The sequence below is a fragment of the Clavelina lepadiformis genome, chromosome 5 (genome assembly GCF_947623445.1).
Source record: "Clavelina lepadiformis chromosome 5, kaClaLepa1.1, whole genome shotgun sequence".
In the NCBI taxonomy this organism is placed as follows: domain Eukaryota; kingdom Metazoa; phylum Chordata; class Ascidiacea; order Aplousobranchia; family Clavelinidae; genus Clavelina; species Clavelina lepadiformis.
Genome location: NC_135244.1, coordinates 21051608 through 21078208, shown reverse-complemented (window position 1 = coordinate 21078208; position 26601 = coordinate 21051608). Strand labels below are relative to the sequence as shown.

Genomic DNA, 26601 nt, shown 5'->3' with positions numbered 1-26601 from the left:
ATTGGTGCTCGCGGCCGTCGCGGGCCAACTTTGGCCCGCGGGCCTGCAGTTGGACCACCCTGGATTAAAGAAACACTTGGCTGATGCACATGCTTGATCTTAACAGCCTGCTAAATTCAGGTATAAATATGGGTACTGGTAATTGAAAACTAGCTCAATTTTTGTTTTTGTAGTTTTATAAAGCACATGATTACTTTTGTCAGAATGAAAAAAGCAATGATGTATTTTTAAACATGGATGAAAATCCTAAGAAACGAAGAAGGCTTGATACCGGATCAAAGAGGTTAATATTTATGGCATTGATCACTTTGAAATGTTTAAGAACAGTTATGCAACAAATATTTTCTGATATTATTTTGTCGAAATTAGTTGAACTTGTTTAGGCTGGCTTTGTACGTACAAGTGTAAAGTACTTATAATAATTTCATCGTTGTTTCTCTGTGTAGTTTTATCACTTTTACTCCACCTTAATATAATTTTTTCCCCAACAGGGATGTTGAAAGAAAAGATAATGAAGGACAAACCTCAGAAGCTATGAATCATCAGGTATAAAAATATGACTGTTTAAAATCTGAATTGTATTTGGTTAAATTTACTGAAAGGAATTTCAGACTTGTAGGGACAGCAAGTTTTCCAAGATGTAAACTAAGCACAAAAACATGTAAAATTGTGAGCTTCAAGATAGAGTAGTACCTTACACACTGCTGCTTAGTAACAACTTCTAAGATGCTTTCTGTCAATAAAAATTGCATTTATCTGATAAAATGTACTTCTAAGAATTAGTGAGAATACAGTTTAGGTTTCAGCGCTATTAGTGCTTCTAATTCATTTTTTACTTAGATCCAAAGAAGTATACCGCTGCAATGCACAGGCACCACAATTCTCAGATCCATGAACTACCTCTGCTGTTATTAAAGAAACTAATTAGACTGTTTACAGCGTTGTATTAATTTTAGTCACTCTAGTTACTCTAGTAGTCTAGAACCCAACCTTAACCACTCGGCCAAGAAAGCTATGCTTAATGATCTATGTATAAAGGAAATCATTAAAGTGGCACTTTTCTCACTATACTTGTGAATTTGCAAAATTAATATTGCCGTTGTCGGCAGGATTCGAACCTACGCGGGCAGAGCCCAACAGATTTCTAATCTGTCGCCTTAACCTCTCGGCCACGACAACTGTGCTTAATTTGCAATGCAAATAGATAAAATCACAATTTTCTCGAATCACTAGATAGATTCAACCATGTCTAGGCCAAACCAAGAGATTCCCTTCCAGAAGAAAAAGAACGAACGCTTACTAACGAACTTCTGCACGATTCTGCCTCAAGGCGAGCTACAGGTGTTGCGTTAAAGCATGAAGAAGTGGTTCACATGTAGAATATTATTTTAGACACCTTGTTCTTTTATCAAAGGAAATAGTCAAGGCTTTCCCGAGTCGGAAATGGAAATAGATGCAACTCCGCAATTAAATAAAACAACAGGCCGAAAAGGAACAAACAAACATAAACAAGGAGTGAAGAATGTAAGTTAAGAGCACCTTAACGCGTTTCGAGTTACGCAATTTTTTGCCAATTTGACTTCAGTTTTACATTTTTCTGTTTGTCTTATCAAGTTATCATTTTTTATTTGTTTTATTTATTTATTTGTTTGTTTGTTTCTTATATTTTTGCACACCGTTCACTTAGGCAACTCTTAAGGGAAGTCCTAGGGAATTGACGTCACGCTTAACTAAGCGTCTGAAGGTCATCGACAAACTCTTTGACCTTACGAGTAATGTGCGACTGTGCAAGTGCAAGATGAAAAGAAAAATGAAGCACGTTTGAAATGTTTGCCACTTCCACTCACATTCGGAGAGTAGCCTACTAGGGTTGCCATACCGTCCGGAAAATTCCGGACATGTCCGGAATGTAGGGTTAAATTTTGCGTCCGGGAGGAATTTAAAAAAATGCTCAAATGTCCGGAATTTTATGATGGGCGTTTTGGGGAAATTAGAATTGCGGGAATAATCCTGTAAATCAGAGGTGTCCAACACGTGGCACGCGACGAGTCTGACCTAGACCCTAGCGGCCTAGCCTAGAGATCAAATCAGAAATAGCCCAATAGCCTAGTGAATTCACGACACTATGTTCAAAAATCCACTCCGGTATACAATGGATAGGCAAAGCATTGCTAGTGTGACGTCATATTGACAGACAATGTGTTCATACCTCATTTTTAAAAACCGCTAGTGGGCACTAAAGAGTGTCCGGATTTTAGGCCACGAAAATATGGTAACCCTAGCCTACATAGGCTACGTGAAAGATTTTATTCCCATTAAATAGATTAGCAATACGAAAATATTGCAGAACACTTTAGCAACAATTTAACCACTTGCAATCAGTTAAAACCAAATGAAATGTAAAAGTAAATTTATAGACTGTGTAAAAAAATCATTTTGTGAGTAGTTTTGTACATCTTATAAGCTACACTGAATTGTATAAATTAGAAAGTGGAATTGTGGTAGGCCTAAGTAGTTAGGGGTCTTTTACTTTTACCACGTCATGTTTTTTGTCGCTATCAAGATGAATACATTTCAGGTTTACATCGAAAGTTAATTTTAATGTTACGTTTCACTGAACGAAAGAGAAATCAAAGCAGTCTTGCGACGGTGCTAAAATATGACAGTGGACAATAAGCATATTAATCCACACACGACCAGCCAATAGACTGGGTATTCATTAAAATTATTTATAGTTTGACAGGCTTTTTATAGATTCTTTATATAACGCAGGCCTATGTAGGTCGTAGGAGCAGATGCTTTTGATTTCCGGCTTTCGCGATCATTTATCATACCAACCGCATGTTGCTGTCAGTGAATGTCGCGCTACCAAATAATAATGATATTGACATGCTGTAAACTACTGTTAGTTCTGCAAAGTATTATCAGTTTTCGCACTAGCTTGACTAGAAAACGCCTGATATTGGTGCGCTAACAAAATAGGCAACAAACGTGGTAGGACTATAAATTAAAGCAATGGCTATAATGAGATAACGAATGTGAAGTTGGTTACTGGTTCCCTAGTTAACCTACTTATTCAAAGCATAAAAGTAATATTTAGAGCCGTGCGATAAATTAACTCATGAAAGTTAATTTTAACTTGACAAGCCTTCTGAAAATTCGAATGATCGTAGGATGTGATGTATAGAACGCGTATCGCAGACTTCCTGCTTTCATGTTAACTAACGCTGTACAGTTTATGTTTAGCGGCGTATATGAAGACAGAAAATATATCGTATCGCATCATCATCAGTGTCCCTATCACTTTTCAAGCAAATTACGCTTAAACAGACTCATAAACTTAGTGTGATCCTTGGTGTGTTTTACTGAGTTAGGTAATTAATTCCACATTGTTCGCGCCAAAATATTTCAGGGTTGTTGGGTTGTATTATTTCTGCAAAGGAGCAGAAAGATGTTATTTTTATCTCTTGTACCGATAGACTTATAGAATGGCACTGAGTAGTTATGTACAGAACATTATTAGATTTGGTGTAAAGAGCCCATTTAAATGTTTATGCGTGATTGCGTAGGTTTCTAGTAAAAATAAATCATTCGATGACAATACAGAAGAATTGCGGAAAGATTTCAATTCAATTTTCAAGTTAAACGAGAAGATCTTTACAATGCTGGCAAAGAGTTAATCGATGCCTATTCCGCTGTTGAATTTGTGTACTTGACAAACAGTGGCGTTGATTGATCACTACTGCAAGAAATCCGAGATGTTACAGATAAATGTTTTAATCTCGAAGTTGCACTAAAGCGTTACACGAGCAAAGAAAATATGTTAAGATACATTGGTTTGAACAAAGAACATCTTGTGAAGTCAAACCGAAGATTTTAAAGCCTTTAGAATTGATGGTAATGTCTTCAAACATCCCAAGAAACTACCTGAAGATATTTGCCCAGGAATCAGACATTTGACTATAAAGTTTATGACCATTTGCAGGAGGATAGCTCTCTGGATTCACTCCACTTTCTCACAATTCTGGATTCACTTTCTATGGCAATGAATTGCAAAGAAGATGAAAGTTTAAAGTGTCATAATCTTCTTCAAACCGAAATAAATTTGTTCCCGCTGTGAAAAACAATACCGACCATAAAGACCTCTCGTTGTATTAACAGATATTTTAGTCATTACGTCGAACGTCCAACAAAATCATGCAAATCGTGAAATTTAACACCTGCCGGCTCCTGAACAACTCAGCCGAAAAGCACTGACGTCCAGTTTCTGTTTAAGTATCCCAGTCAGAATGTATTCGCTGTTAACAACGGGCACACCAGCCTGTAAATTATGAAAATAATTAGTCAAATCAAACATTAAAATACGGTTTAAAAACGATGATGATTTATCATGGTCCTAACTTTAAATTACGTAATTTATAACTTTGAAATGATCTACCGGTAAAATCATGATGACTTTATGAAAAACTTTCACACGAAAGTTTATGGGGGAGCAATGTGATATTTTAGTTTGAATTGCATACCGACGTTAAATAAGTTTTACAATAACAATTTTCAATGGTCGTAGTTATCATTTTGACGTGGATCGTGAAAACAAAAACATGTTTCGTTTTTATTTTAGGACAGGAATGAAAAAACATATTTACTTACCTTTAATGCAGAGGCCCAACATCTCTTGTCTACTTCCGATGCCACAGCAACTAAATCATGAAGATCCAAGCCCTTTGGCATTTTCCGGACACAAACTCATCTGGTACATCTCTTGCGGAGGAGGATGCACAGATTTTGTGACGTGGATCTGGTGACCTGAAAATAACTGTTGAGATCGTGACCTTGCCACAGCCATGGTCTTGGTGAAGGTAAATCCATATCGGGCTTCGATCGATTGAGTTGATGATTCATTGAAATTCTCGTAACTGAGTTCTGCCAAAAACCTGAGATAGGGAAAAAGGAAAGCTTTCTTTTATGAGCTGTTCTAAAGTCGAATAAATTCAACGCAAACCGAAAAATATTTTAACTAAAAATGCGTAAGTATTAAACCTGTGCATGCAATTACATTCATTTACGTGTCTCAGATGCTGAAAAATACTCACCTGGCAGAGTAAAGTAAAGATATTTCGAAGACGTTTAATACTACAAAAATGAACTATTGATCATAATTCATAACATAGTTACAACAAAATAGTTTAAAGATGAACTGCTACATCTACCTGGATTGTTTCTTTGAATCACGAAACCATTCTTGATTTACGATACGCAAGCCGCGAACAATCGCACACAGAAATTTCACAGTGCGTCGAATTTTGTCAGTAACCAGGTGTGTACATTCATGCATGTCATCAGTCAGGTGACCACCCAGCTCTTTAACGATATTTTCACCAACTTTATCAATCACACCTGTTAGTAGAATTCACAAAATAAATGGGTCCAAATTTCGGCAATAAAAATGCAGTTGCCATGTTAATGAAAATTGTATTAAGAATTATATTTACATTGTGGTAAGTTATGAGTAAGATACCTGTAAACATCACTTTTGGCTTAAGCCGCCTCGGGCATAGTGACAAAGCCGCAGGATGAATTACTTCCTTACTCTTTACTATATCATACAAACATGGCATGTATTTAGAAATTTTGTATGAAAATGGTGGTTCTAATTCAAACGTCTAAGGACATGAGGAACTGGATTGTACGCTTCACATTATTGCAGTGGTCGAGAGCACAAAGACTGACGAAATTTTGTGAACTGAACTCAAACCTAATGTAAATTTCAAAAAATTACCTAAGTGGTGCGTTTTTTGCTGTTGTGTCATTTTCGTTTTTTAATGTTTCTTTTTTTCTATTTCTTCCAGCTCTTTTGCGCTCTCTGGTGCCAACCTCTGTAGGCCGCTGATTTTCTCTAACAAAAGTATTATTATTAGAGGAAAATTATTGGGGTTCGTGCAACACATATATCATGAAGGTCAAAACAAACAAATCCAAACTCGATTCGTGTAACCACCGAATGATAAAATTTCATCAGCATGTTGCCCAATTTCCAACTTAAACTTAAAGGTATTGCTAACCAATTTGTTTTGTTTCAAAAATGTATCAACCTATCTCTAATTCTAGACAAACACACAAATAAAACTTTGAATAAAACTACTTACTTAGAAATTTTTAGCTCCTCTTGCTGAGGTACGTTTGTGTCATTCTGTGCAAGAGAACCAGATCTCACTGCAGTGGAGTTTTCATCTACCAAAAATTCTTGCTTAACAGAGGCCATTTGTTCAACTGTTTTTCTGTGGCACAAATAAATAAAAATGAATCTTGTGTGAAGTTATGTTGAAGTATAAATATGAACGTGCAATTATGACAGTCACGGAAGTTCAAAATGCAAAACTGGCGTGATTATTTAGTTTAGAACAAGATAAGGTCAAGCTATTATATTCAAGCTTACCCAAAATGCTTTTTGGATGTTTGTTTCTTGTTCAGTGTCTTAGAGCGTACTCTGGCCACAGAAGCTCCATTTCGTTTATCTACAACCTCCTCTGTGATGATTTCATTCTTCTTTTGAATAGTTCTTGTTGAAAAGCTTCCTGAAGATATATGTCCTGGGATGTTAGATTTCACGAAAAAGTTTATGACCGACTGCAGACAATTGTCTGAAAGAATCATGGATTCACTTTCGATAGGAATGGAATTGAAAGAGGAAAGTGATCTAAGGAAATATCATCAACGCATCAACAACCAAGGGCGAGCTCGCTGGTAGTGAGACGATATAGTTCCCAATAGGCCTTGCGGAAATTCCATCGCTTGTATGGCTCGCTTGGAACTGGGCGTATAGTTCTTGGAGTCATGATAAGCGAGAGTCGATTTTGGGACCTTGGGAAATTCTCTAAAACACGCCTGTCCAAATTCCAGCTAGTGTGGCCAGTGCTCGCGAAGGCCAGGTCTGGGTTAGTACCAGTGTTCCAGCGACCAGAGAAGAAGCTTGGAGCATACTTAGGGTTGTGCAAAAGCCTTAGCTTGGAGCATCCTTAGGGTACTCTTGGTTTCCCAGTCAATCAGGCAGTCTTCATCTGGACTGGTGGAATTATAGCCCCAGTTCGTGTGTTGGCAATTGAAGTCGCCAGCATAGATACTAGGGTGTGGGAACATTGGGATGGCTGTTGGTGTCAGTCTCGAGGTCGGTGGCTTGTAGACATTGACAATTTTAATACCGTCAATGTCCACACAAAGCCACTCAATTTCCGATCCAGTTTCCACTTGAGTCTGCTGTGAACAAACGTGGCAAGGCCGTGTTTCCTGCTTGAGGTGTGTCCGGCTAGAGTGAAATTTGGTATCACCAGCCGGTCCAAATTTGTGCAGTGAGTTTCCTGCAACACGATGATGAGGGCTTTGTGCTTGGTGGCCAGTTGGCTGATAATGCAGGTCTTGTTTGCGTTTAGGCCCTCGACGTTCAGCTGCAAGACGTTGGGCAGTGGTTGCCCGCACTGAACGTCCATATTGTCACCCATTTGTTTCTGTGGCCGAGGGTCTATCCTTTTACCACCACGGAAGCATCTCCTTGTTTTCATCATTAGCCAGGTCATCGTTAGATTTCCCAGTTTCCAGGACTCACCGCGAGGAGTTTGATGAAACGAGCCCCGCAAGTTGTGTTGTTGAATGAGGGTGAAAGTTATTTACACAAAGCTGGAAGATCCATTGATTTACAACGCTATCGCTTATGGTCAAAAACCTTTGAACCTCTAGTCCGTTACTATAACCTGTTCATTTATGTTCCACAGTAAGTGCTGGCACTTTTTTATGTAAGTGAGCACATACTCGCCAATGACAAAAATCAATACACAAATACTTATGAGTGAATAAACTTAATGTGAGAAAAAAAGTTAAATAATTCTACAGAAGTTACCTTCATCGATGTTGTCTTCTTGGTTTTTGGCAACGTTTGAAGCTGTCATGTTCATCATTGGTGCTGATTCTACATCTACAATTAACAGGAATCAGTTGAATACATCTAGTCACTAGAATTAAAACGTTAAGACCAAATTGAATAAGAATGAGACGTATTGACGAATCGACATATAGACGAATTGAATAAGTTTAAATTAAAGTCTCATTTTGAAAAACGCTATACCGATACAACTTTCTAATCGAAAGCTGCATTTAAAAATGACAAAATGCTTTTCTAGTGTTTACTTTTTTTTTGTTTCTGCGTATTAAGATTGACAACTTGCAGTTTTAAATGCAATGCCGTCACATCGTGACGTCACGAAACGCGCTGAAAAGCCTTCCCTCTCTTTGTGGCTTTGGCTATCATCAACTCGATCGAAACTCAATATGGATTTAACTTCACCAAGGGTCTCAAGGGGTAGTACCTTTCAACAGATGAAACAATAGCCTCTCTGTACACTGGTCCCCCATCCCAGGTTGCCTTTTGGCAACAAGACCGTCCCAGAACCTACACGTGGTGAGGCTGTTTTTGCGAATCTGGGTGGATCTAGAGGGGTGAGCCTCAATAAAAACATGTAGACACTCCCAAGCTGTCTTTAGGCGGATGAGTATTTTACATACCAACGGCATGCTTGGTTGGTGCCAGGAAGGGCATTCGGCCATAAAATTGTGCACCAAAGTTTTGTTATTTAATGCAGCGACAATTTTATCGTCATGGTTTCCAACTGTGGGCCCCCTGCACAATTGAAGCTAATAGTACTACGGGGAAGGAGATGTCTGTCGCTTAGTAAGGGAGATCTAATGACGGACCCTGGAAAAACCTCTAGGGAAACCAGGATTCGTGATGCGGCTTCACGAAAACTGAAGCAGACCCTCAGATTAGCTACAGCTACTGTGGGATCACTGACGGGAAGGAGTGCAGTAGTGGTAGACATGTTGTATAGAAGGAAAGTGGATGTTGCTGGTTTGCAAGAAGTGAGGTACAAAAATCATGGTACAAGGACAGTGAAAGGGGGTGAAGGAACCTACAAGTTGTTCCGGAGTGGCAACTCCACAGCACATGGTGGAGTTGGAGTAATGGTTACTTTAAATCTGGTGAAACAAGTGGTTGAGGTCAGGCAGGTAAATGCAAGGGTGATAGTGTCACGAGATTATTTTTATACACCGTTTTTTGTATCCATCACGTTATACACCGTTTTTATTCGCATTGTATTGTCTTTATATGCATGTTCACGATATGCCGTGTTTTACTTGTTTATACTCGTGACGTCTCAGATCGTTAGCCCGAGGGCCCAATTAGTAATGTATTTAGCGTCCCACGGGGAATCCTTAGTCGCGTGGAATTTGTTTTGTGGGAATGTTGCGCTCGGCTGTGTGGTGCTGAGCTAGTGTAAAATCAGTCTACGTTGGGGTTTGATAGCGAGAAGATCATTGTTTTTATTGAAGAAAATGCCATTAAAAGATGTTAAAGCAAACCTAGCTATTTGACTAGCTGTCGAGCGGGCAGTTACCTGGTCAGGCAGGTAAATGCAAGGGTGATAGTAGTGGAAATTGCAATTGGAAACGAAGTGGTTACCTTTTTGTCTGTATATGCTCCCCATTGTGGTTGTAGCACTGAAGAAAAGGAAACTTTCTATGATAAATTGAGTGAGGAAATGCTGAATGCACAGGGGAAATGCGTGGTTCCAGGAGACTTTAATGGTCATGTCGGCAAAGAAAGCGATAGATATGATGGTGTGCATGGGGGATTTGGTCACGGCCTCAGGAATGTTGATGGAGAGAGAATGTTGAACTTCGCAGAAAGCTTCGGATTGAAAATTTTCAATACATGAAAACTTTAGAACAGCTCATAAAAGAAAGCTCTCCTTTTTCCCTATCAGGTTTTTGGCAGAACACAGTTACGAAAATTTCAAAGAATTTACCAACACCACCCTATCATCAACTCAATCGACTGAAACCCAATATGGATTCAACTTCACGAAGACCATGGCTGTGGCAAGGTCACGATCTGAACAGTTCGTTTCAGGTCACCGGATCCTCGTCACGAAATCTGTGCTTCCTCCTCCACAAGAGATGTACCAGATCATCGATGTGGTGGAGGAGTTTGTGTCCGGAAAATGCCAAATGGCTTGGATCTTCATGATTTAGTTACTGTGGCATCGCAAGTAGACGAGATGTTGTGCCTCTGCATTAAAGGTAAGTAAGTATGTTTTTTAATTCCTGTCCTAAAATAAAAACGAAACATGTTTTTGTTTTCACGATCCACGTCAAAATGATAACTACCACCTTTTAAAATTGTTATTGTAAAACTTATTTAACGTCGGTATGCAATTCTAACTAAAATATCACATTGCTCCCCCATAAACATCATGCTTATGGAAAATGAAACTGGTGTGAAAGTTTTGCATTAAGTCATCATGATTTTACCGGTAGATCATTTAATAGTGATAAATTGCGTAATTTATAGTTAGGACAGTGATAAATCATCATCGTTTTTAAACCGTATTTTAACGTTTGATTTGATTAATTATTTTCATAATTTACAGGCTGGTGTGTCCGTTGCTAACAGCGAATATATACTTAGCATCGGTCGCAACAACTTACACATTGCTGAAACTAATACATGAAATTTAATATTTCAATACATGAAAGCTTTAGAACAGCTCATAAAAGAAAGCTCTCCTTTTTCCCTATCAGGTTTTTGGCAGAACACAGTTACGAAAATTTCAAAGAATTTATCAACACCACCCTATCATCAACTCAATCGATTGAAACCCAATATTGATTCAACTTCACGAAGACCATGGCTATGGCAATCTTGCAAAGGTTAATCAACTGGGCCAGACGGAGTAAGAGAATTTTACATGTCGGAGGATCATACTCAACAAAATGAGTGAAGTTTTTAAATATTGGTTTAATGCCAAAAAATCCCAAAGGAAATATATAAAGGCGCCATCACCCTGATCTATAAGAAACGCGATGATGCAGATTTACATAATTAACGAGCAATTACTCCGTTAAATCAAGATTAAATCTTGGGTAAGGCATTATTAACCTTTACTCTTCTGGTCCCGGTAAGCAGTGTCAGGGTTGGTCAATACGTTATAAAATTCCATTTATAACCAAATGAAAATTGAGTTTTTGTGGAAAACTGCAGAGACTGGAGGTATCATTGCCGAGTCCGAGTCTTCTAAAGACGTTAGATTCTGATACCTTATCAAAAAGCTTAAATAATAATTACATCTGACTACTGTTTTAAAAGCTATATTGTTAGTTTTATATTTTTAATCACTGTAGATTCAGAATGGACAAAAAAGGCTACCGAAGTTATTAGACAACATTTAGAAAAGGAAGAATCAGAATGGGAATACAGTCTGCTAAAACAGGTATTTAAGACCAATGCCTGTCTTTCACCAAGAAGCAATTAGTTTATTGTAAAGATGGATGCATTAGTGGAATCATTGAAAATTTTTCATTATTAGGACAAATGCCTTTTGTCAGTGTTTGAAAGAAACTATGATAGGGTGTTTTAGATTTTTATGCATTTTTAAGAGCATACAGTTGTAGATCATGTTTAGAGGCTGCAACATGGTTATTGATATGATGATAACTTATGCAGATTGAGGAAAAATTCAGAAACGTTTATGAAATTGATTACAATACGATTTAACAGGCTTGCGTAAGCATGCTAACTACACTAGACAACAAATGTGACAGCAATGTTGAGCGGCAATGCCATGAGACTGAGGTGAGCAATCTGAGCATTAATCCAGCAGTTAACAAAAATCTAATTTGGTTGTTTGTGTATTAGTTTATTGCTTTGTTGAGGAATATTTTGTTCAGATCTTGAGACACTTAATATATATTGAGGGAAAAATAGAGTCACTATTATTAATAGTGTAAAAATCTAACAAAACTTTTGACATATAGGATCCTTCAGAGAAAAAAAATCTCTTTTTGAGGTCACAAAACAACTTTGGCCGACCCGCAAAATGCAATGCAGACTGTTAATGTGAATTGTAGTTGCTTTACAGAACATGTGGCTTTACAGAACAATTTGTATACATTGACTTTTTTGTTTTAATTTTTTAGGCATTACGGATTACTTTAAACTCCAGAAAGAAAACACCGCCAAGTTTGCTTGTTTCTTACAACGAAGCCGGAACCATGAAAACATTCATTGTTGCTGATTCAATCCACGTCAGATGTAACAACGATTCGAGGGTGGTGTTAGGCTATTTAATGCAAATTATCGGTTGTTATTATGCTTAGAAATTGCAATACCCAAAGGTTTACCCTATTTTGGGTTTTTTACAAGCTCATCTCTTGAAGGATCGTCTGTCTGGTTATCATAAGTCCTCCAAATACGTGTTCTTTGAGAAGTATGTGAACAATATGAACATGGAACATTATGAGTAGTGATTTTACACTAAACTTATTGCAGAAATTATTATTACTCACGGGTGCCAGAAGAGGAAGGGCAGAGAGGCCATCGCCCCCTTTTCTTTCTTTATTTTCCAAAATGACATTCAAAAGTGTGCTTTTTTCGAATTTTGCCCCCTGCCAAAAGCGCCCGTGATTGTACCTGCTTTATTTCTGTTGCACTGCTGTAATAAACACTATTTTAGAAATTTTGACTGCCAAGTGACAATACGCATAAAATAGTAAACACGTACAAGATTTAAACATAAACAGCAAAGATAATAAACACCTAGTTAGTAAACACGTACAAGATTTAAACATAAACAGCAAAGATAATAAACACCTAGTTAGTAAACACGTCCAACATTTAAACACAAAACAGAATGAACATGTGCAATTTAAACATGTAACCATTTTAGGCGTTTCTTTTTGGCCTCAATTTTCGTGTTTAATTAAAGTGTTTAACAAAATAACAGTGCGCAGTCAATCTTCAAACCGACAGTTTTTTGAATTCACAAATTGACACAAATTTCAACAAACCCTCCAGACTTATGTAAGTCTTACAACAAACTGGAATGGATGAAAGTTCCTTCGCTTAATACAGGTTCCATTGCATAATTTTCTTAGTCATTGAGCTTAAACAATGTATCCTTCTGCGCAGATGCAAAGTCACCAAACAGGCAGGATACTACAAATACTCAGCAATGCTCGCCAAGTCGCCACAAAGAACGTTGAGCGAGCCATCGAAGCAATGAACGGCGCAGAATTCTCGCAAAAAATTGCGCTTGAAACTGATTCAACACGTACAACTGCCTCAGGAAGACGCACCGGATTTCGTCTACGCGCTGAAAGCCCTCGGCAACCGATGCTACCCCGAGGATGAAGACAGCCAACTGAAGAACGAACTACTTTATTTATGCCTGATCAAAGGTTTGAGAGACAAGCAATTGGCTAGCAGCATTCCGGCAACTCTCAGGTACGAAATTAACTTCATGGAAGCGGCCGACGTCATTTTTAAGACTATCCCGCAGGTATGCCCACCTGTTGGAGTGGAATCGATTCAAACCTGTTCGGCGATACCTTCTACTACGGATTTGTCTGCCATCCTAAACAAACTGGAAGATATGGAGCGGAAAACAAAATCGTATCGCGAACGCAATTGTGACGCAATCTCGGAATTAAGAGGCGACCTGAGGACGGTCAACAATCGAATGAATGCAGCTTCGTGCAATTCTGTATACTGAGATGACAATCAATGCTTGTCAACCAACAACGCCCGACGCCGCCATAAGTGTTTTGGATGCGGTTCAGTAAGACACCTTGTAAGGGAGTGTCCAAAACGTATTTGAAACCTCGATACTTCTACTCACAGCAATAGCAAAGGCCGACGGGCGTCTACGCCAATGAATAATTTAACAGAGGAGACTGCGATTAAATTGGATAATGTTGTTGTCACTGGACACGAAGAAAGCGCAGATTTACATCATTTTGTAACTATGGTTTTCCGAGATAAGCCATTGTGTGCTTTGGTGGATACCGGTGCCAGTGTCTTCCTCGTTAAGAAATCACTCTGGGATGGGTTGAGCTCTACCGAAAAAGGTCCCTTGTCAGCATCCCCGGAGGATACACATTTTGTCGGAGCCGGCGGTAGTGATTTATCCATATTGGGTAAAGTTAAGTCTCGCTCTATTGGAACGTTAGCGTTTAAAGTTGATCTGCTTGTGTGTTCCACTATAGGTCATGATCTCATCATTGGTCTTGACTTTCTTCAGTCTCATCATTGCGCTTTGTGTTATAATTCGATGAGCTTGTCTATAGGAGAAATAGAAGTTCCTCTGCTAACGCAACCAATCATCCCAAAACGCAATGAAGTTTTCATAACGGATTCCGAGGTTGTTCCAGCTTTCTCCGAAATTCGCGAGTTGGCCAAGCTCACTAATCACGTTGGCGGAGATGACTTCTTGCCCTCTCCAGTGTTTGTGGAGCGGGATGTTGAATTCAACACAAATCAGGACAGCACTGGAGTTTCTCCGTATGCGCATGAAATGGACGCTCTTCGCGACTGATTGCTGTTAGCAGATCTAGCTACCGATGAGGTTCTCGGTGAACAACGTGCAAAGATGAAGAGACATCACGACAAGCATTGCCACGGCAAGGAGATCTCAGTCGGAGACCGTGTCCTCCTGAACAACCCGGCCATTCCTGTCGATAGATGCCGGAAATTCCATTTGCCCTATAAAGGACCTTATAAAGTAGTGAGGAAAGTTGGCCAAGTCAACTACCAAGTTAATGACCACGAGAAAAAGCAAACGGTCCACTACAATTGTTTGAAGAGGGTGTCCAAGGACGTGAACAGGTTGGAGGAATCTGTCGAATCTCAGGAAGGTAACAACGCTCCCGTCCGAGACGATTCAAGCCCAATGAAGTGCCATGTGCAGGTTCCAAGGTCAAAGTCGCAGGGGTCACGATCGGCCCCTATTAGTGAAAATAGGACAATAATGGACGCTGTTCCCGACTTGGGTACCGGATCGATCAATGATCGACCCAAACGAGGTGACCGACACGATTTTACCCGGACCACAATCAATCGGTTTCAACACTTTTTAATCATTTCGCACAGTTTTCGTTTGAATTTTATCTAAGATTGTATTCAGTAGCAGTTTCAATGTTTTATATATCATTTTGTCCCGCTGACCCAGACCTAAGAATTTTAACGTGGGGGGGTGTGTGGCGAAATAATATTTCGCACTATTGTTTGTTTGTTTTTCGTGCATCTTCCCACGCTTTTTTTTTGCTTAAGTTATCAGTTTGTTATTTCTCTTGATGATCTGATTTTATTGATTTCGCATGTCCACTGTTTTTTCACGTTGTTTATACCGGCTTAAGTGTTTCGATGTGGTCCAGTACAGATTCATACGTGTCCTGTTTTCGTTTGGTCTCCCGCATGGGCTTCAGGCGGTAGAGGTGAGCTGGCGAGAAAAGGTGGCTTTTCACTTAAAACTGCCCTGGTTGCTTTATTATATTTTACCATTTCGATTGTAAAACGTGTGCAACGTAAGTCAAGCCCCAAAAGCGGAGTGGAGTGCTTTTAATCTGATATTGAAATACAATCTCACTATGTTAAAAGAGGCTTGTTGGCTTTGAGTGGGCCGTGAAAGCGGTGGAGAAGGACCTGGCAACAAAAAATCTGTAACAGGTCCATTAAAACCTTATAAAGACACGGCTCAATCCAATCAAACTCAACTTTTCAAGGAACGGATCAAAAATATTAAATACCCCAAGGTCACAACCAGGTATTAGGTCAACGATATTCGTTACAGCTTTATACAATTTTGCGACTGGTTGACGTGATTACCATCATATACCATACACTTGCCTATTACGTCATTGCAGGGACAAAAGGAGAGTGGAAAAGTGACGACGAATGCAACGAAATGGGATTCTTTGATACATCGGTTGAAAAGCCTACAAGCGAGCTATAACTCTCCTTCGAGAACGTCTGAGGCACCAAGCAGTTGAGTACAGAGTTTTAGGTGTGTGTTATCAGTATCACAATTTGGCAGCTGCCTATAAAAATCTCGAGAAATATTCAGTTGTCGAGGCAACTTATTTGAAGGCCATAGAAATCTATCACAGTTCGAAAGACTGGCCCGATCAAAAGCGACAGAACAACAGCGTTATTTTATCTGCCGTGGACCTAAGTGAAGCACACAAATTTCAAAAAATTTTCGCAAATTTAAAAATTTTCGCAAAGGCGAGTAAAGCCTTACCAGACATGGAATGAAAGATATTCTCTGTTATTCTGAAACATTTAACGAATGAAACAAAATTTTGTTTATGTTAAGTTTTCATTTATTGTAAAAACATTTCACACTTATTTCATGGTCAAGGCTTATATGCAACTATGATCAGGAGTTTTAAAAAATTATTCATTTTAATGCATTTTTGGTCTAACTTCAAAACGTACAATTTTTAGGTTTCATTCAGGCATGAAGTAAATATGTCTATGTTTTGATGCATTGTTGTGATGTGTTTTGGCTTCTGTGTTGTTATTCTGTGATGTTTATGTTCCCATTATGTGCTCACGACCACTGCAATAATATGAAGTGTACAATCCGGTTTCTCATGTCCTTAGACGTTTAAATTAGAACCACCATTTTCATACAAAATTTCTAAAAACATGTCATGTTTGTATGATATAGTAAAGAGAGACGAGGTAATTCATGCTGCGGCTTTGTCACTTCGCCCGAGGCGACTTAAACCAAAAGTGATGTTTACAGGTATCTTACTCATAACTTACAACAATGTAAATATAATTCTTAATACAATTTTTATTAACATGGCAACTGCATTTTTATTGCCGAAATTTGGACCCATTTATTTTGTGAATTCTACTAACAGGTGTGATTGATGAAGTTATTAAAAACATCGTTAAAGAGCTGGGAGGTCACATTGCTGATGACATGTATGATTGCACACACCTGGTCACTAACGAAATTCGACGCAATGTTAAATTTCTGTGTGCAATTGTTCGCGGCTTACATATTGTAAATCCACAATGGTTAAGTGATTCAAAGAAACAATCCAGGTAGATGTAGCAGTTCATCTTTAAACTATTTTGTTGTAACTATGTTATGAATTATGATCAATAGCTCATTTTTGTAGTATTAAACGTCCTGGAAATATCTTTACTTTACTCTGTCAGGTGAGTATTTTTCAGCATCTGAGACACGTAAATGAATGTAATTGCATGCACAGGTTTAATATGTACGCATTTTTAGTTAAAATATTTTTCGGTTTGCGTTGAATTTATTCGACTTCAGAACAGCTCATAAAAGAAAGCTTTCCTTTTTCCCTATTTCAGGTTTTTGGCAGAACACGAGTACGAAAATTTCAATGTTAGCAACACCACCCTATCATCAACTGAAACTATTGAAGCCCGATATGGATTTACCTTCACCAAGACCATGCCTGTGGCATGGTCACGATCTGAACTGTTATTTTCAGGTCACCGGATCCACGTCACGAGATCTGTGCTTCCTCCTCCGCAAGAGATGTACCAGATCATCAAGTGTGGTGGAGGAGTTTGTGTCCGGAAGACGCCAAAGGGATCTAATCTTCATGATTTGGTTATTGTGGCAACGGAAAATGACAAGAGCTGTGCCTCTGCTTTAAAAGTAGGTTACTGACAAAATTCAACGCACCGTGAAATTTCTGTGTGCGATTGTAGCAAAAGATCACAAATCAGTCTACCTTGTTAACAATGAGGTGGCTGAGCTCTGGAGGATCCCTACACCTCCTGGTGAAACAATCTGTGGAGATTTTATCCCAGAAGAGTTTGCCAGAGCCCTCCAGCTGCTAAAGTCTGGGAAAGCTCCAGGCCCTGATTCAATTTGCCCGGAGCTGATTATCCATGCCGGAGCTGCCTTAAAGTCCTGGCTAAACAAATTCCTGTCTTCCTGTTTACACACACTCAAGCTTCCGAAAATCTGGAGAAAACCACTTGTGGTTGACATCCCAAAGCCAATGAAGCAGATAGAGGATCCAAAGAGTTATCGACCAATCTCTCTTTTGTGCATCCCTTTCAAGATATTGGAGAGACCAAATTTGAAGACTTACGGCTCAATGGCAAGCACTGGTTAGTTTGTTTGAATCAATGTTTTTAAGGTATTGCAAAATTTGCTGCATTAAACTTGACAAACCTTGAACTGATGTTGATGAATCAAAGCTGCGAGCATCAGAAGGTAATTTACCTAATTTAGGGGACATTTTTATGTCATTATTTAACTAGTTGTTACAGGTCAACCAAGTAACGAAACTATGCTATTTCCAAACAAATCAAAGAACCGGGTCATCCTGATGCCAACTGGATTGTGTGCCTGGTGATAAATACAGTAGGATAATAATAGTAGTTGCAAATGCACCTCATGTCAAACATTTATGCATCTGCAACTACCGAAGTATCATAACTGCCATTCATACCATGATATTATACAGGTGCTGTGGGCGGGTGTAGAATTGTAGATATGCTAGATTCAATATTTTGACTGTTCAATGCTAATGTCAACCACCAAGCAGTGTTTGAGCCTGATTTTGATTTTGGTAGGCAATTAATTGCACACAAGTGTAATGAACGGATGCTTGGATTAACAAAGGGCTATATGTTAGTACACGAACGTAGCATTAAGTTCTAAGCACACACCAATTATCACATTCTATGCACGTAGTAAAGTATTTTAAACCGCATCATGCTACAAGGGTTCGCCTGCATTTAAAATCAGAAATGATTTCTGACACAACCATAGCAGTGATAGCACCACCCCGTAATCCCATTCCTGTTGGCGACAGCACCACCAGTTCTGTTTCCATGATGGAAAACTTGTTTAATATAGGAATGGAGGTGCAACAAAGCAACCAAGAAGATGCAGATGATGAAGGAGCTGACATTGACACTATTGTAACTAATCAGGTTTCAACCTACCTAAAAGATAACTCCAATAAAACAGACGTCTTGGAGTATTGGAACTTAAAAAAAAGAATTCCCTATGTTGCATAATATTTGCCAGAAATACCTTTCGCTGCCAGCATCATATGCAGCATCAGAAAGGTGCTTCTGCAGCGCATGGCTAACTGCAACCGTCCTGAGATCTCGACTTAACGAAAGTCACTTAGAAGCACTAAATATCCTACATTGCAACAAGCAGCTTCTTGATTAATTCTATGATTCGATGTGTAAATGTGGTACCTCCGAAAAGTATGGTATTAAGACTGTTGGTAGTGCAGGTGGCAAGAACTACACGGCTCTATGCTTTAATATGAATCGTATGATGCTTGATTTAGCATATGTTATACTGTTTGTCATGTGATACTAATACAATTCAAAATAATGTACAAATATTTTTGCTTTTTGTTCGTTATTATTTGGAAAAAATTGCCGCTTAATTTCAGAATAGATTCGAAATTAAGTATTCTAGAATATTCTAGAATATCCAGGTATTCTGTATTGTGCATCACAAGGGAAACCCTGAAAGTCATACACAAGCATTATTACGCCACAAAAGGCAAGCAACTCTAGTTCTATTCCAACAACCAATCGTATAACAGGGAAAACATTAACAGGTTAGAAACAAACTTTTAAAATTATGTCTGAAACAATTAAACACAACCAGCAATGCAAAGTAAGTTATGACTAAATTGGTTGCAAATATTTCATTTGGATACTTTCTTTTGTTACCAAACATAATAGTATTGAATCTAGCGAATTTACACACATGACCAGCTTAAATTCTCTCAATGATGGCGCAAGGGCATATAAAGAACGTCACACAACCTTTCATTGGTTTTGCATTACGTCTTCCTACGAATATAAATAGACTTTCTTAAAGGCAAACACATGGCTTATTTATCACAAAGACAGATCACAAGAACGGTTTTCCAACCTACGAAGTGGCCTAACACAAAAAAGTGTTTCTTGGAATGACCTATAACAACAGATAGCAGACAAATAAAATTGAAACTTTTTTGACCAACTTTTTTTAGTTAGTGATGGGAGCTACAGACCAGCATAAAGTTGAAGTGGCATTTTTTCTTGTTCTTTTCTTATTGATTGATTGGGATGATTTTATTTTGTATTAATGAGATTTTATATTTTGTATTGTAGACAGGGTCGGTAATCGCAAAATTTTGCGGGTTTATTGTGCACTTTGGCACTTACAACAAAAAAATTATAACTGTTGCAATACATTGTGGTTATCGTTGATTTGAGGCCTTGATATTAGGACTTGATTAAATCCAGAGCCGTAGTTGCAGAAAGCTTTGGGTTGTAATATGTTGCTACAATAAGCATGATAACAAAGAGTTATATCAGAATGAGTCCTTGTATCAAACACCAGGAAAAAATGCTTAATTGCAAGCTTTTAACCTATGGTTGCATTGTAATCGATAAGTGGTTAAGTTTTACCTAGAGTTCTTAGCGGGAAGTTAAAGGAAAATCTTCGTTATTTCATCTACTTGAGAAGTTGGAGCGTATATTCATTATTATTTTGGATTGCTAGTAATTTAATCATTTCCAATTTTCTATTAACACCTTTATCTAATTATTTTCAACTTGCTGAGTGGAGGTGAAAAACAGAACCATAAAAATTGCAAAGACTTATGCACAAACTCAATTTTATGTCTAGACCAAGTGGACCACAGGAAAAGCTTACGATAATAAACAATACACACGAATTAGAATGGTCATAAAAAGACTTACATGATACAATGTTTTTCTAATTTTTTTTAGTCATTTTTTTTCATTTGATTTTTTCTCTTTGCTTCTTTACAACTTTCATATTTTTTCCTTTTTTTTAAACATTGCCACAAAAGAAAAGAAAATTTGATCAGCATCTCATTAAGTACAGTGTACAATAGTTTCACAAATTTCATTGACAGGATAAGAGATAGAAATAAAATAACATCTCCGGCATGTGTACAACAGAGAAATTGCAACAATATGAAAATCAATGGCATCTCGGTACGTGTCAATGGCAATCTGGCATTGGCTTCAAATTGAAACTTGGCCAATAATCAAATCGAAGAACAACAACTGGAACACTTGGCATCTGACTCAGTGAAATTTCACCGTTTCAAGTTCTACAAATATTGCTTGCTTTCCATGGAAGGCTTTTTTCGAGTTGGGGTGGATTTGAACATCAATTGTTTAAATCACATCAAGACAAAGGATAAATGAACCTTTCAAGTCCGCTCTTGAAAGGGGCTTCATGGACAATGATTGGTTCAAGAGTTGGTTTTGTCAGTTGTTCCGGGGGAGGGGGAGGGTTACCTACTATCTAGTGATCTAGTGCAGGCTTTTCCTATGTTTACTCATAGTCGAAATGCCTCATGCGTAGTTTGGTGGTTGTAGTTGTCATTTAGTGCAAGGTTTGGGATTTTTCGACGTTCATTCATGGTTGAGTTGCGTTATAGGCAGATAACCGGTTGTTAGTTATTTATTGAAGGTCAGCAGTGATGTGATTGAGTGTGGGACAACGTTGTCATTTGCGTCTTTTGCTTCACTAACAATGGTAAGAATGCAATTGATCTTTACACAATGACAGTTGAAGATGTTCGTGTTCTAGTGGATTTGAAATGATCATGTCTTGTACGACAGCGCCACCCACCTCTTTAATCTATTGGGCCGAAGAAACTGAAGAGATTTGTAAAGTATTCACTTTATACAAGTTGAAAATAAACCACCTGAATGAGGCAGAGCTGATGCGTTTTAAAAATCAGCAGAGATTTACATTGAAGCTGATTTGATGAAATACGGGAGTTGTATGGTATTAGAGAGTGGAAAGGGAAGAAAAAAAGACAATAAACATACATAGAAACTGAACATTGATATACTAAGAAAAACATATTAACATAAACAGAAAATGGATATTATTTTTTAAATTGTCAATCACATGCACAAGACAGAATTAGCATACACAGGTAAGCATCACAGAAAGGGATGTTTTTATGAAATGATAATCACAAATAGAAAATCATAGACCTGCGTCCCACTCAGAAGTGCATGCTGCAACTTGTGTTTTGGTTACTTTGTGCTTTCACTTAAGTTTTGAAAAACTGCACACATTTTAAGGCTCTAGGATCAGACCTCCCTCATGCAAGTTTTTCAAACCTATTCAAAAAAACTTAATGGCAGTAAAAAAATTATCATCCACAATAATCACATTGGAAATTACGATTCCTAGAAACATGGATGGGTTGAACACGAAACTCTCAGTTTTGGGTCCTATTAAAGGCCTACATTTAGGAGTTGCAAAAATCTCTTTCGTTGTTAAAGCCATTATAGGTTGCAGTATGTTTGTTCGTGTAAATCGCACAAAAGGTTTCTTAAGGAATGCCAAGCGGCAGTATTTGCTATTTAGGGAATTTTTGTCCGATTGAACTGTTAATGGTAATGCAGGTTTTTATTCACTTACACAAGATAAAGATCTTAATAGTCTTAACGATGCAACAACATGACAAGTATCCCAACACCTGCTGTAACTACTTCTGAGGAATTTATTTCTAAGCATGTTCGTCTGTTAAGTTGAAGACTTACGGCTCAATGGCAAGTTTATTTGTATTAATGTTTTTAAGGTATTGCAAAATTTGCTGCATTAAACTTGAAACCTTGAACTGATGCTGATGAATCCAAGCTGTGAGCATCAAAAGGTAATTTTCCTAATTTAGGGGACATTTTTATGTCATTATTTAACTAGTTGTTACAGGTCAACCAAGTAACGAAACTATGCTTTTTCCAAACAAATCAAAGAACAGCGTCATCCTGATGCCAACTGGATTGTGTGCCTGGTGATCAATACAGTAGCATAATAACAGTATTTGTAAATGCACCGATTTTAAAACGCTCAGTTTTAATTGAATATAACCCCCATTGCCAACGTTCAAACATTCTGAAATGTTCGTGTATTCTATGTCGGTTATTTCCACTCACACCGCTCCACGTTGTTATAACCTCTAAGCGAGTAAACGCTCTGACGAAGAGTTGTACGAACGTATTATGCTTACACTCGATGAAAAGGGACCATTGATTGCCAAGACTGTGCTTCACAACAGAGCATCGTATAATATTCAACCCAGTTTAAACATCTATCTGTGCAACATTCATTTTGCACTTTGTCCTGGTTTCAATATTTTGTTGGGTTTGATACAAGTACGACACTATTAATGGCGTATGCTGCCATCTCTTAAACATAAAATACAACAGCAAAAGCAATAACATTGTTATTTGTTCATAAGCTTAACAAATGCCTCTCACATAAAGCGAGAAAAACAAGTGGGTAATAGTTTAAAAAAGGCCACACGGTTCTTTATCAAAACTGAACTCCTAGACTTACATTTATTTTCAACAACTGAAGTGCAACATCTTATTGGTGGGTTTGTGACTGTTGTTTTGAGCTGTTTGGAAGTTAATTTAGAATCTCGTAATTCAGTTGTTGACCAAATTTGCGTTCTCCTTAATGACGTCAGATAATTTCCTCGATTAAACTAGTGCGCCACATATAAATACCGATGTGATATTTACAACCTTCATTTTCCCCTTTTACTGTCTCATTGGTTACACAGCGCGATGTAACATTCAGCAAGCTTTGCCCAAAGGTGAAAACCTTTGTGTTATAATAAATAAAATAGGAACTTTATAAGTTAGTAATTTGTATAGACAGAATCAAGCAACTAACAGCATAGTCACACAAATTGAGAAATGAGAACTCATCCATCAAAGCAGAAGCAAAACAATTTATCAACCATCTATCGTCCTCGCTCATATTCAAAGTTTTAAACAATTACCGCCAGCATATGCGGTCTTTATGACAGATATGTTCATTGTGTAATACCCCACACGAGTAGTGCACAAGCGAATTATTAAATGTCATAGGTTAGAAAACATTTCATATTTCCAGGTAAAGTCCTTTACTCAAAAGCATCTGTTGTGTTAAGCATTTCAAGCCAAATACAAAAGAAACTACTTAAAAATAGAAACACCCATGAACAAAAGTACTTAAAAAGCCAAGTACCACAAATTTACATAAGTAGTCAGCCTCGTTACTAAACACCACTGCATGCAACCATTGCTTAAAATATATGCATTCTAGAATGGTTTAGTTACAATTTAGTAAGCAAGAAATTGTCACTTATCTCATTTGAAATCCTGTTTACGAGTTCCCATCCACAAACTGGCACCATTGTTATCACTGCCAAGTAACAATATTGTCTCGAAGGTGTCATCATGAAACTCACTGCAACTATAGCTGATAGTAAAACACAATCCTATGATAATTTTATTGCCCAAGAGCCTACACATAGAAAAAAGTTGTTTCAGTAAAGAGCCTGCTAGACCTATACTATTAATACCTAGAAATAGCTCTTAAACGTTTAAATACTTTCGGATGCAATTCTCCATAGTATCAACCAATCAGTACAAAAGAAAACGATATTTAAAATTTCATGACTAAATTGTGGGAGTTTCCCTGATAAGCCTCAAGTCCGGACATTCATAAATAAATGCAAACGCCGAAGTTTAAAAAATGTAAGGCGGAAAAGTTATGGGTTCAAATATTTGGGAATTCCCCGTGTCAAGGATTGTTGTAAAACCACAAAATAAAATAAAATACACTTCTAATCAACGTTATTTGCGACTACAGCCATGCTACAAGTTTTTGATTTTCATAAAGTTTCTAGACTTGTTGGTTATGCTAACCTACCACTTATAAAACGAAACAGATCTAACAAAATCAGCAGCAACGATTACTGAAATACATGTCTATTTTACACATACCGTATTTTACGGACCATAACGCGCAATTTAAATCCTTTTTTTTCGCCGGTGCGCCTAATGTATGGACCATGATTCATAATCACCATTCATTCAAGCGCGCAAAACATGAAAACATGCTTTCTTGCATTTGTGTGTTTAAACGAACAAATGTGGCCATGTCCGCCCCTTAAAACTGTAGTCGTTGGCGAATTGTATGAAATATATGCAGAACTTCCTTAATTTTTGGTGTCGCCGGTTATTGTTGTCGTCTTTTTCAACTTGTTCGTTTCGTAAACTTCTTCACATATTACGGCATCATCTTAACGCAACGCTTAAATGAAACTAAAACAGTGCAAATGTTAATGTCTGTGTATTGACAGGCACGTCTTAATGCTTAAATTGAGAATCGTTGGTTTGATTGTTTCGTAACAAAGCGCAGTACAAGTCACAAAGCTTACGCATTGCGTGTGCGCTGCTAGTGCGCGTTATTTTTAATTTTAACGTTTAAAAACTTTGAATAATCGAATAAATGAACGTAATTTTTATTCAATTAAGCGGCTTATGCAATAAACCGTTATGGGATAAACCGAAGTATTAATTAAATTATCTTTACAAATGATAAGACTATGGTTTGGGACTTGCGCCCTTTATGCGATAAAACAAATTGAGCGATTATCCAGTTCCGAGCCCGTATTTAATGCATTTAACACAATAAACTACGTTTTAAATGCGCAACATGTTAAACCGAAGTTGTATCTAACTGTATCATGATCTGACCTATACAGAGAATAGGCCAATACACTGCAAAATGATGCCTATTTCACAAAATAATGCTTTTAAGTGCAATTTGCAGTAAGGTGAATGAACATCTCGCTTATTTCGTACAATTTTCCATCCCACGGAAATGGGAAACATACGCTTGAAACATAGTCTAAACTTAAAAAGACGTTGACCTTCTACAAACCGCCTCGCTATCCTAGTTGACCTGCTGCACTTGATCTGTTCTCAACAATGCGCATGCTAAGGGGTCAAGCGACCAAATCGAGATCCGAGACAATCAGCAGAAAACACAATCCGCTTGGAATGGAATGCGGCAGATTTCAAAATTTCTGTCTTTAAATTTTCTCTTTTTTCTGCGTATTGAGGCGAACTTGCTTCGTGTGGAATGAACGGATATTTTGCCGGATTCCAGTTGGCTGGAATGCATGACGTCAAGAAACAATGTTAATTGAGAAAGCGTCCTTGCTTGAGTGCGAAAAAATGCCTTTCATAGAAACACTGGAACTGAAATGCCGAAACTCTGGAGTCATGACGTCATTATTGTCATGCTATCAGAGTATGTCAAGCATGACGAATACAGGGATGAAGACCACACGTCGTACAAAGCTGAAATTTGTTTTGTGCTTGTTTCATAGCATTCTGAGCAGGTAAAAAAAATTGACCATATTGACTTTTGGTTGCCCTAGTCATGACTTATTCCTTCTTTAACCCTATTCTAACTAGGCTTGGCTTCTCCCGCACACTGTCATAGCAAAACGTGGCGTACAGTTGCATTGTTTACTGTAGAAGCTTGAAATTTGGTGACTTTTCCTAAAAAATGTTCAGCTATCTGTCCATGTTTGTTTGATAAAGTTGGATTTTGTAATTTTTAAGATATTGCGATATTTTCATAATTTTCCTCTGCTCTCCGCATTGAAGCGTATTACTCATTTACGCACCAATAACTCGACTAACTATTCTCTTTCGTTCTCTTCTCGCGGTCAGCTGGTTTTCCGCACAGCGGGGACGCGGCATAACAAGAAGAATTTCTAGAAATGTGTCACTTTTAGAAATACTTAATTTACACTAAATTCACTTTCTTTAGTTTTACAATTATGATGTATACAGGAAGCCAGATGATTTTTCTACTAACCTGTCAAAATCCGATCAGTCTACGACGTATA

At 37.9% G+C, this 26601-nt stretch overlaps 1 protein-coding gene, 1 long non-coding RNA gene and 1 other non-coding gene across 12 annotated transcripts; 1 reads left to right on the top strand and 2 right to left on the bottom strand.

The window, feature by feature from the left end:
- Positions 1 to 1097: 1097 nt before the first annotated feature.
- Trnas-aga (transfer RNA serine (anticodon AGA)) lies at positions 1098 to 1179 on the bottom strand. Its single transcript has one exon. It is a non-coding gene; the product is annotated as a tRNA-Ser (tRNA).
- Positions 1180 to 3759: 2580 nt separating this feature from the next.
- Positions 3760 to 14241, bottom strand: LOC143460578 (mediator of DNA damage checkpoint protein 1-like). Of its 9 annotated transcripts, none has more exons than XM_076958153.1 (8): positions 12698 to 14241; positions 12394 to 12643; positions 7892 to 7966; positions 6437 to 7745; positions 6147 to 6278; positions 5780 to 5896; positions 5519 to 5596; positions 4793 to 5397 (listed from the first exon to the last, which is right to left on the bottom strand). In XM_076958153.1, the coding sequence occupies exons 4-7, from the start codon at positions 6652 to 6654 to the stop codon at positions 5587 to 5589; spliced, it is 477 nt and encodes a 158-aa protein (XP_076814268.1). In that variant the 5' UTR covers positions 6655 to 7745; positions 7892 to 7966; positions 12394 to 12643; positions 12698 to 14241; the 3' UTR covers positions 4793 to 5397; positions 5519 to 5586. The 9 variants fall into 9 exon arrangements, with proteins under 9 accessions (XP_076814266.1, XP_076814267.1, XP_076814275.1 ...); XM_076958155.1 differs by having other exon boundaries at positions 6437 to 7671; XM_076958157.1 differs by having other exon boundaries at positions 6437 to 6575.
- Positions 11280 to 12410, top strand: LOC143460579 (uncharacterized). 2 transcript variants are annotated; one of them, XR_013117905.1, is made up of 2 exons: positions 11280 to 11680; positions 12025 to 12410. It is a non-coding gene; the product is annotated as an uncharacterized LOC143460579 (long non-coding RNA). The 2 variants fall into 2 exon arrangements; XR_013117906.1 differs by lacking the exon at positions 11280 to 11680 and adding an exon at positions 11925 to 11944.
- Positions 14242 to 26601: the final 12360 nt, after the last annotated feature.

Bases quoted from the DNA above. Each gene is read 5' to 3' on its own strand.
- LOC143460578 (XM_076958151.1), bottom strand. From the start codon at position 5,810: ATGACACAACAGCAAAAAACGCACCACTTAG. The intron at 5,597-5,779 runs GTAATTTTTTGA...TGTATGATATAG, and splicing joins GCAAAAAACGCACCACTTAG to TAAAGAGTAAGGAAGTAATT. The intron at 5,398-5,518 runs GTATCTTACTCA...TTCTACTAACAG, and splicing joins GCCAAAAGTGATGTTTACAG to GTGTGATTGATAAAGTTGGT.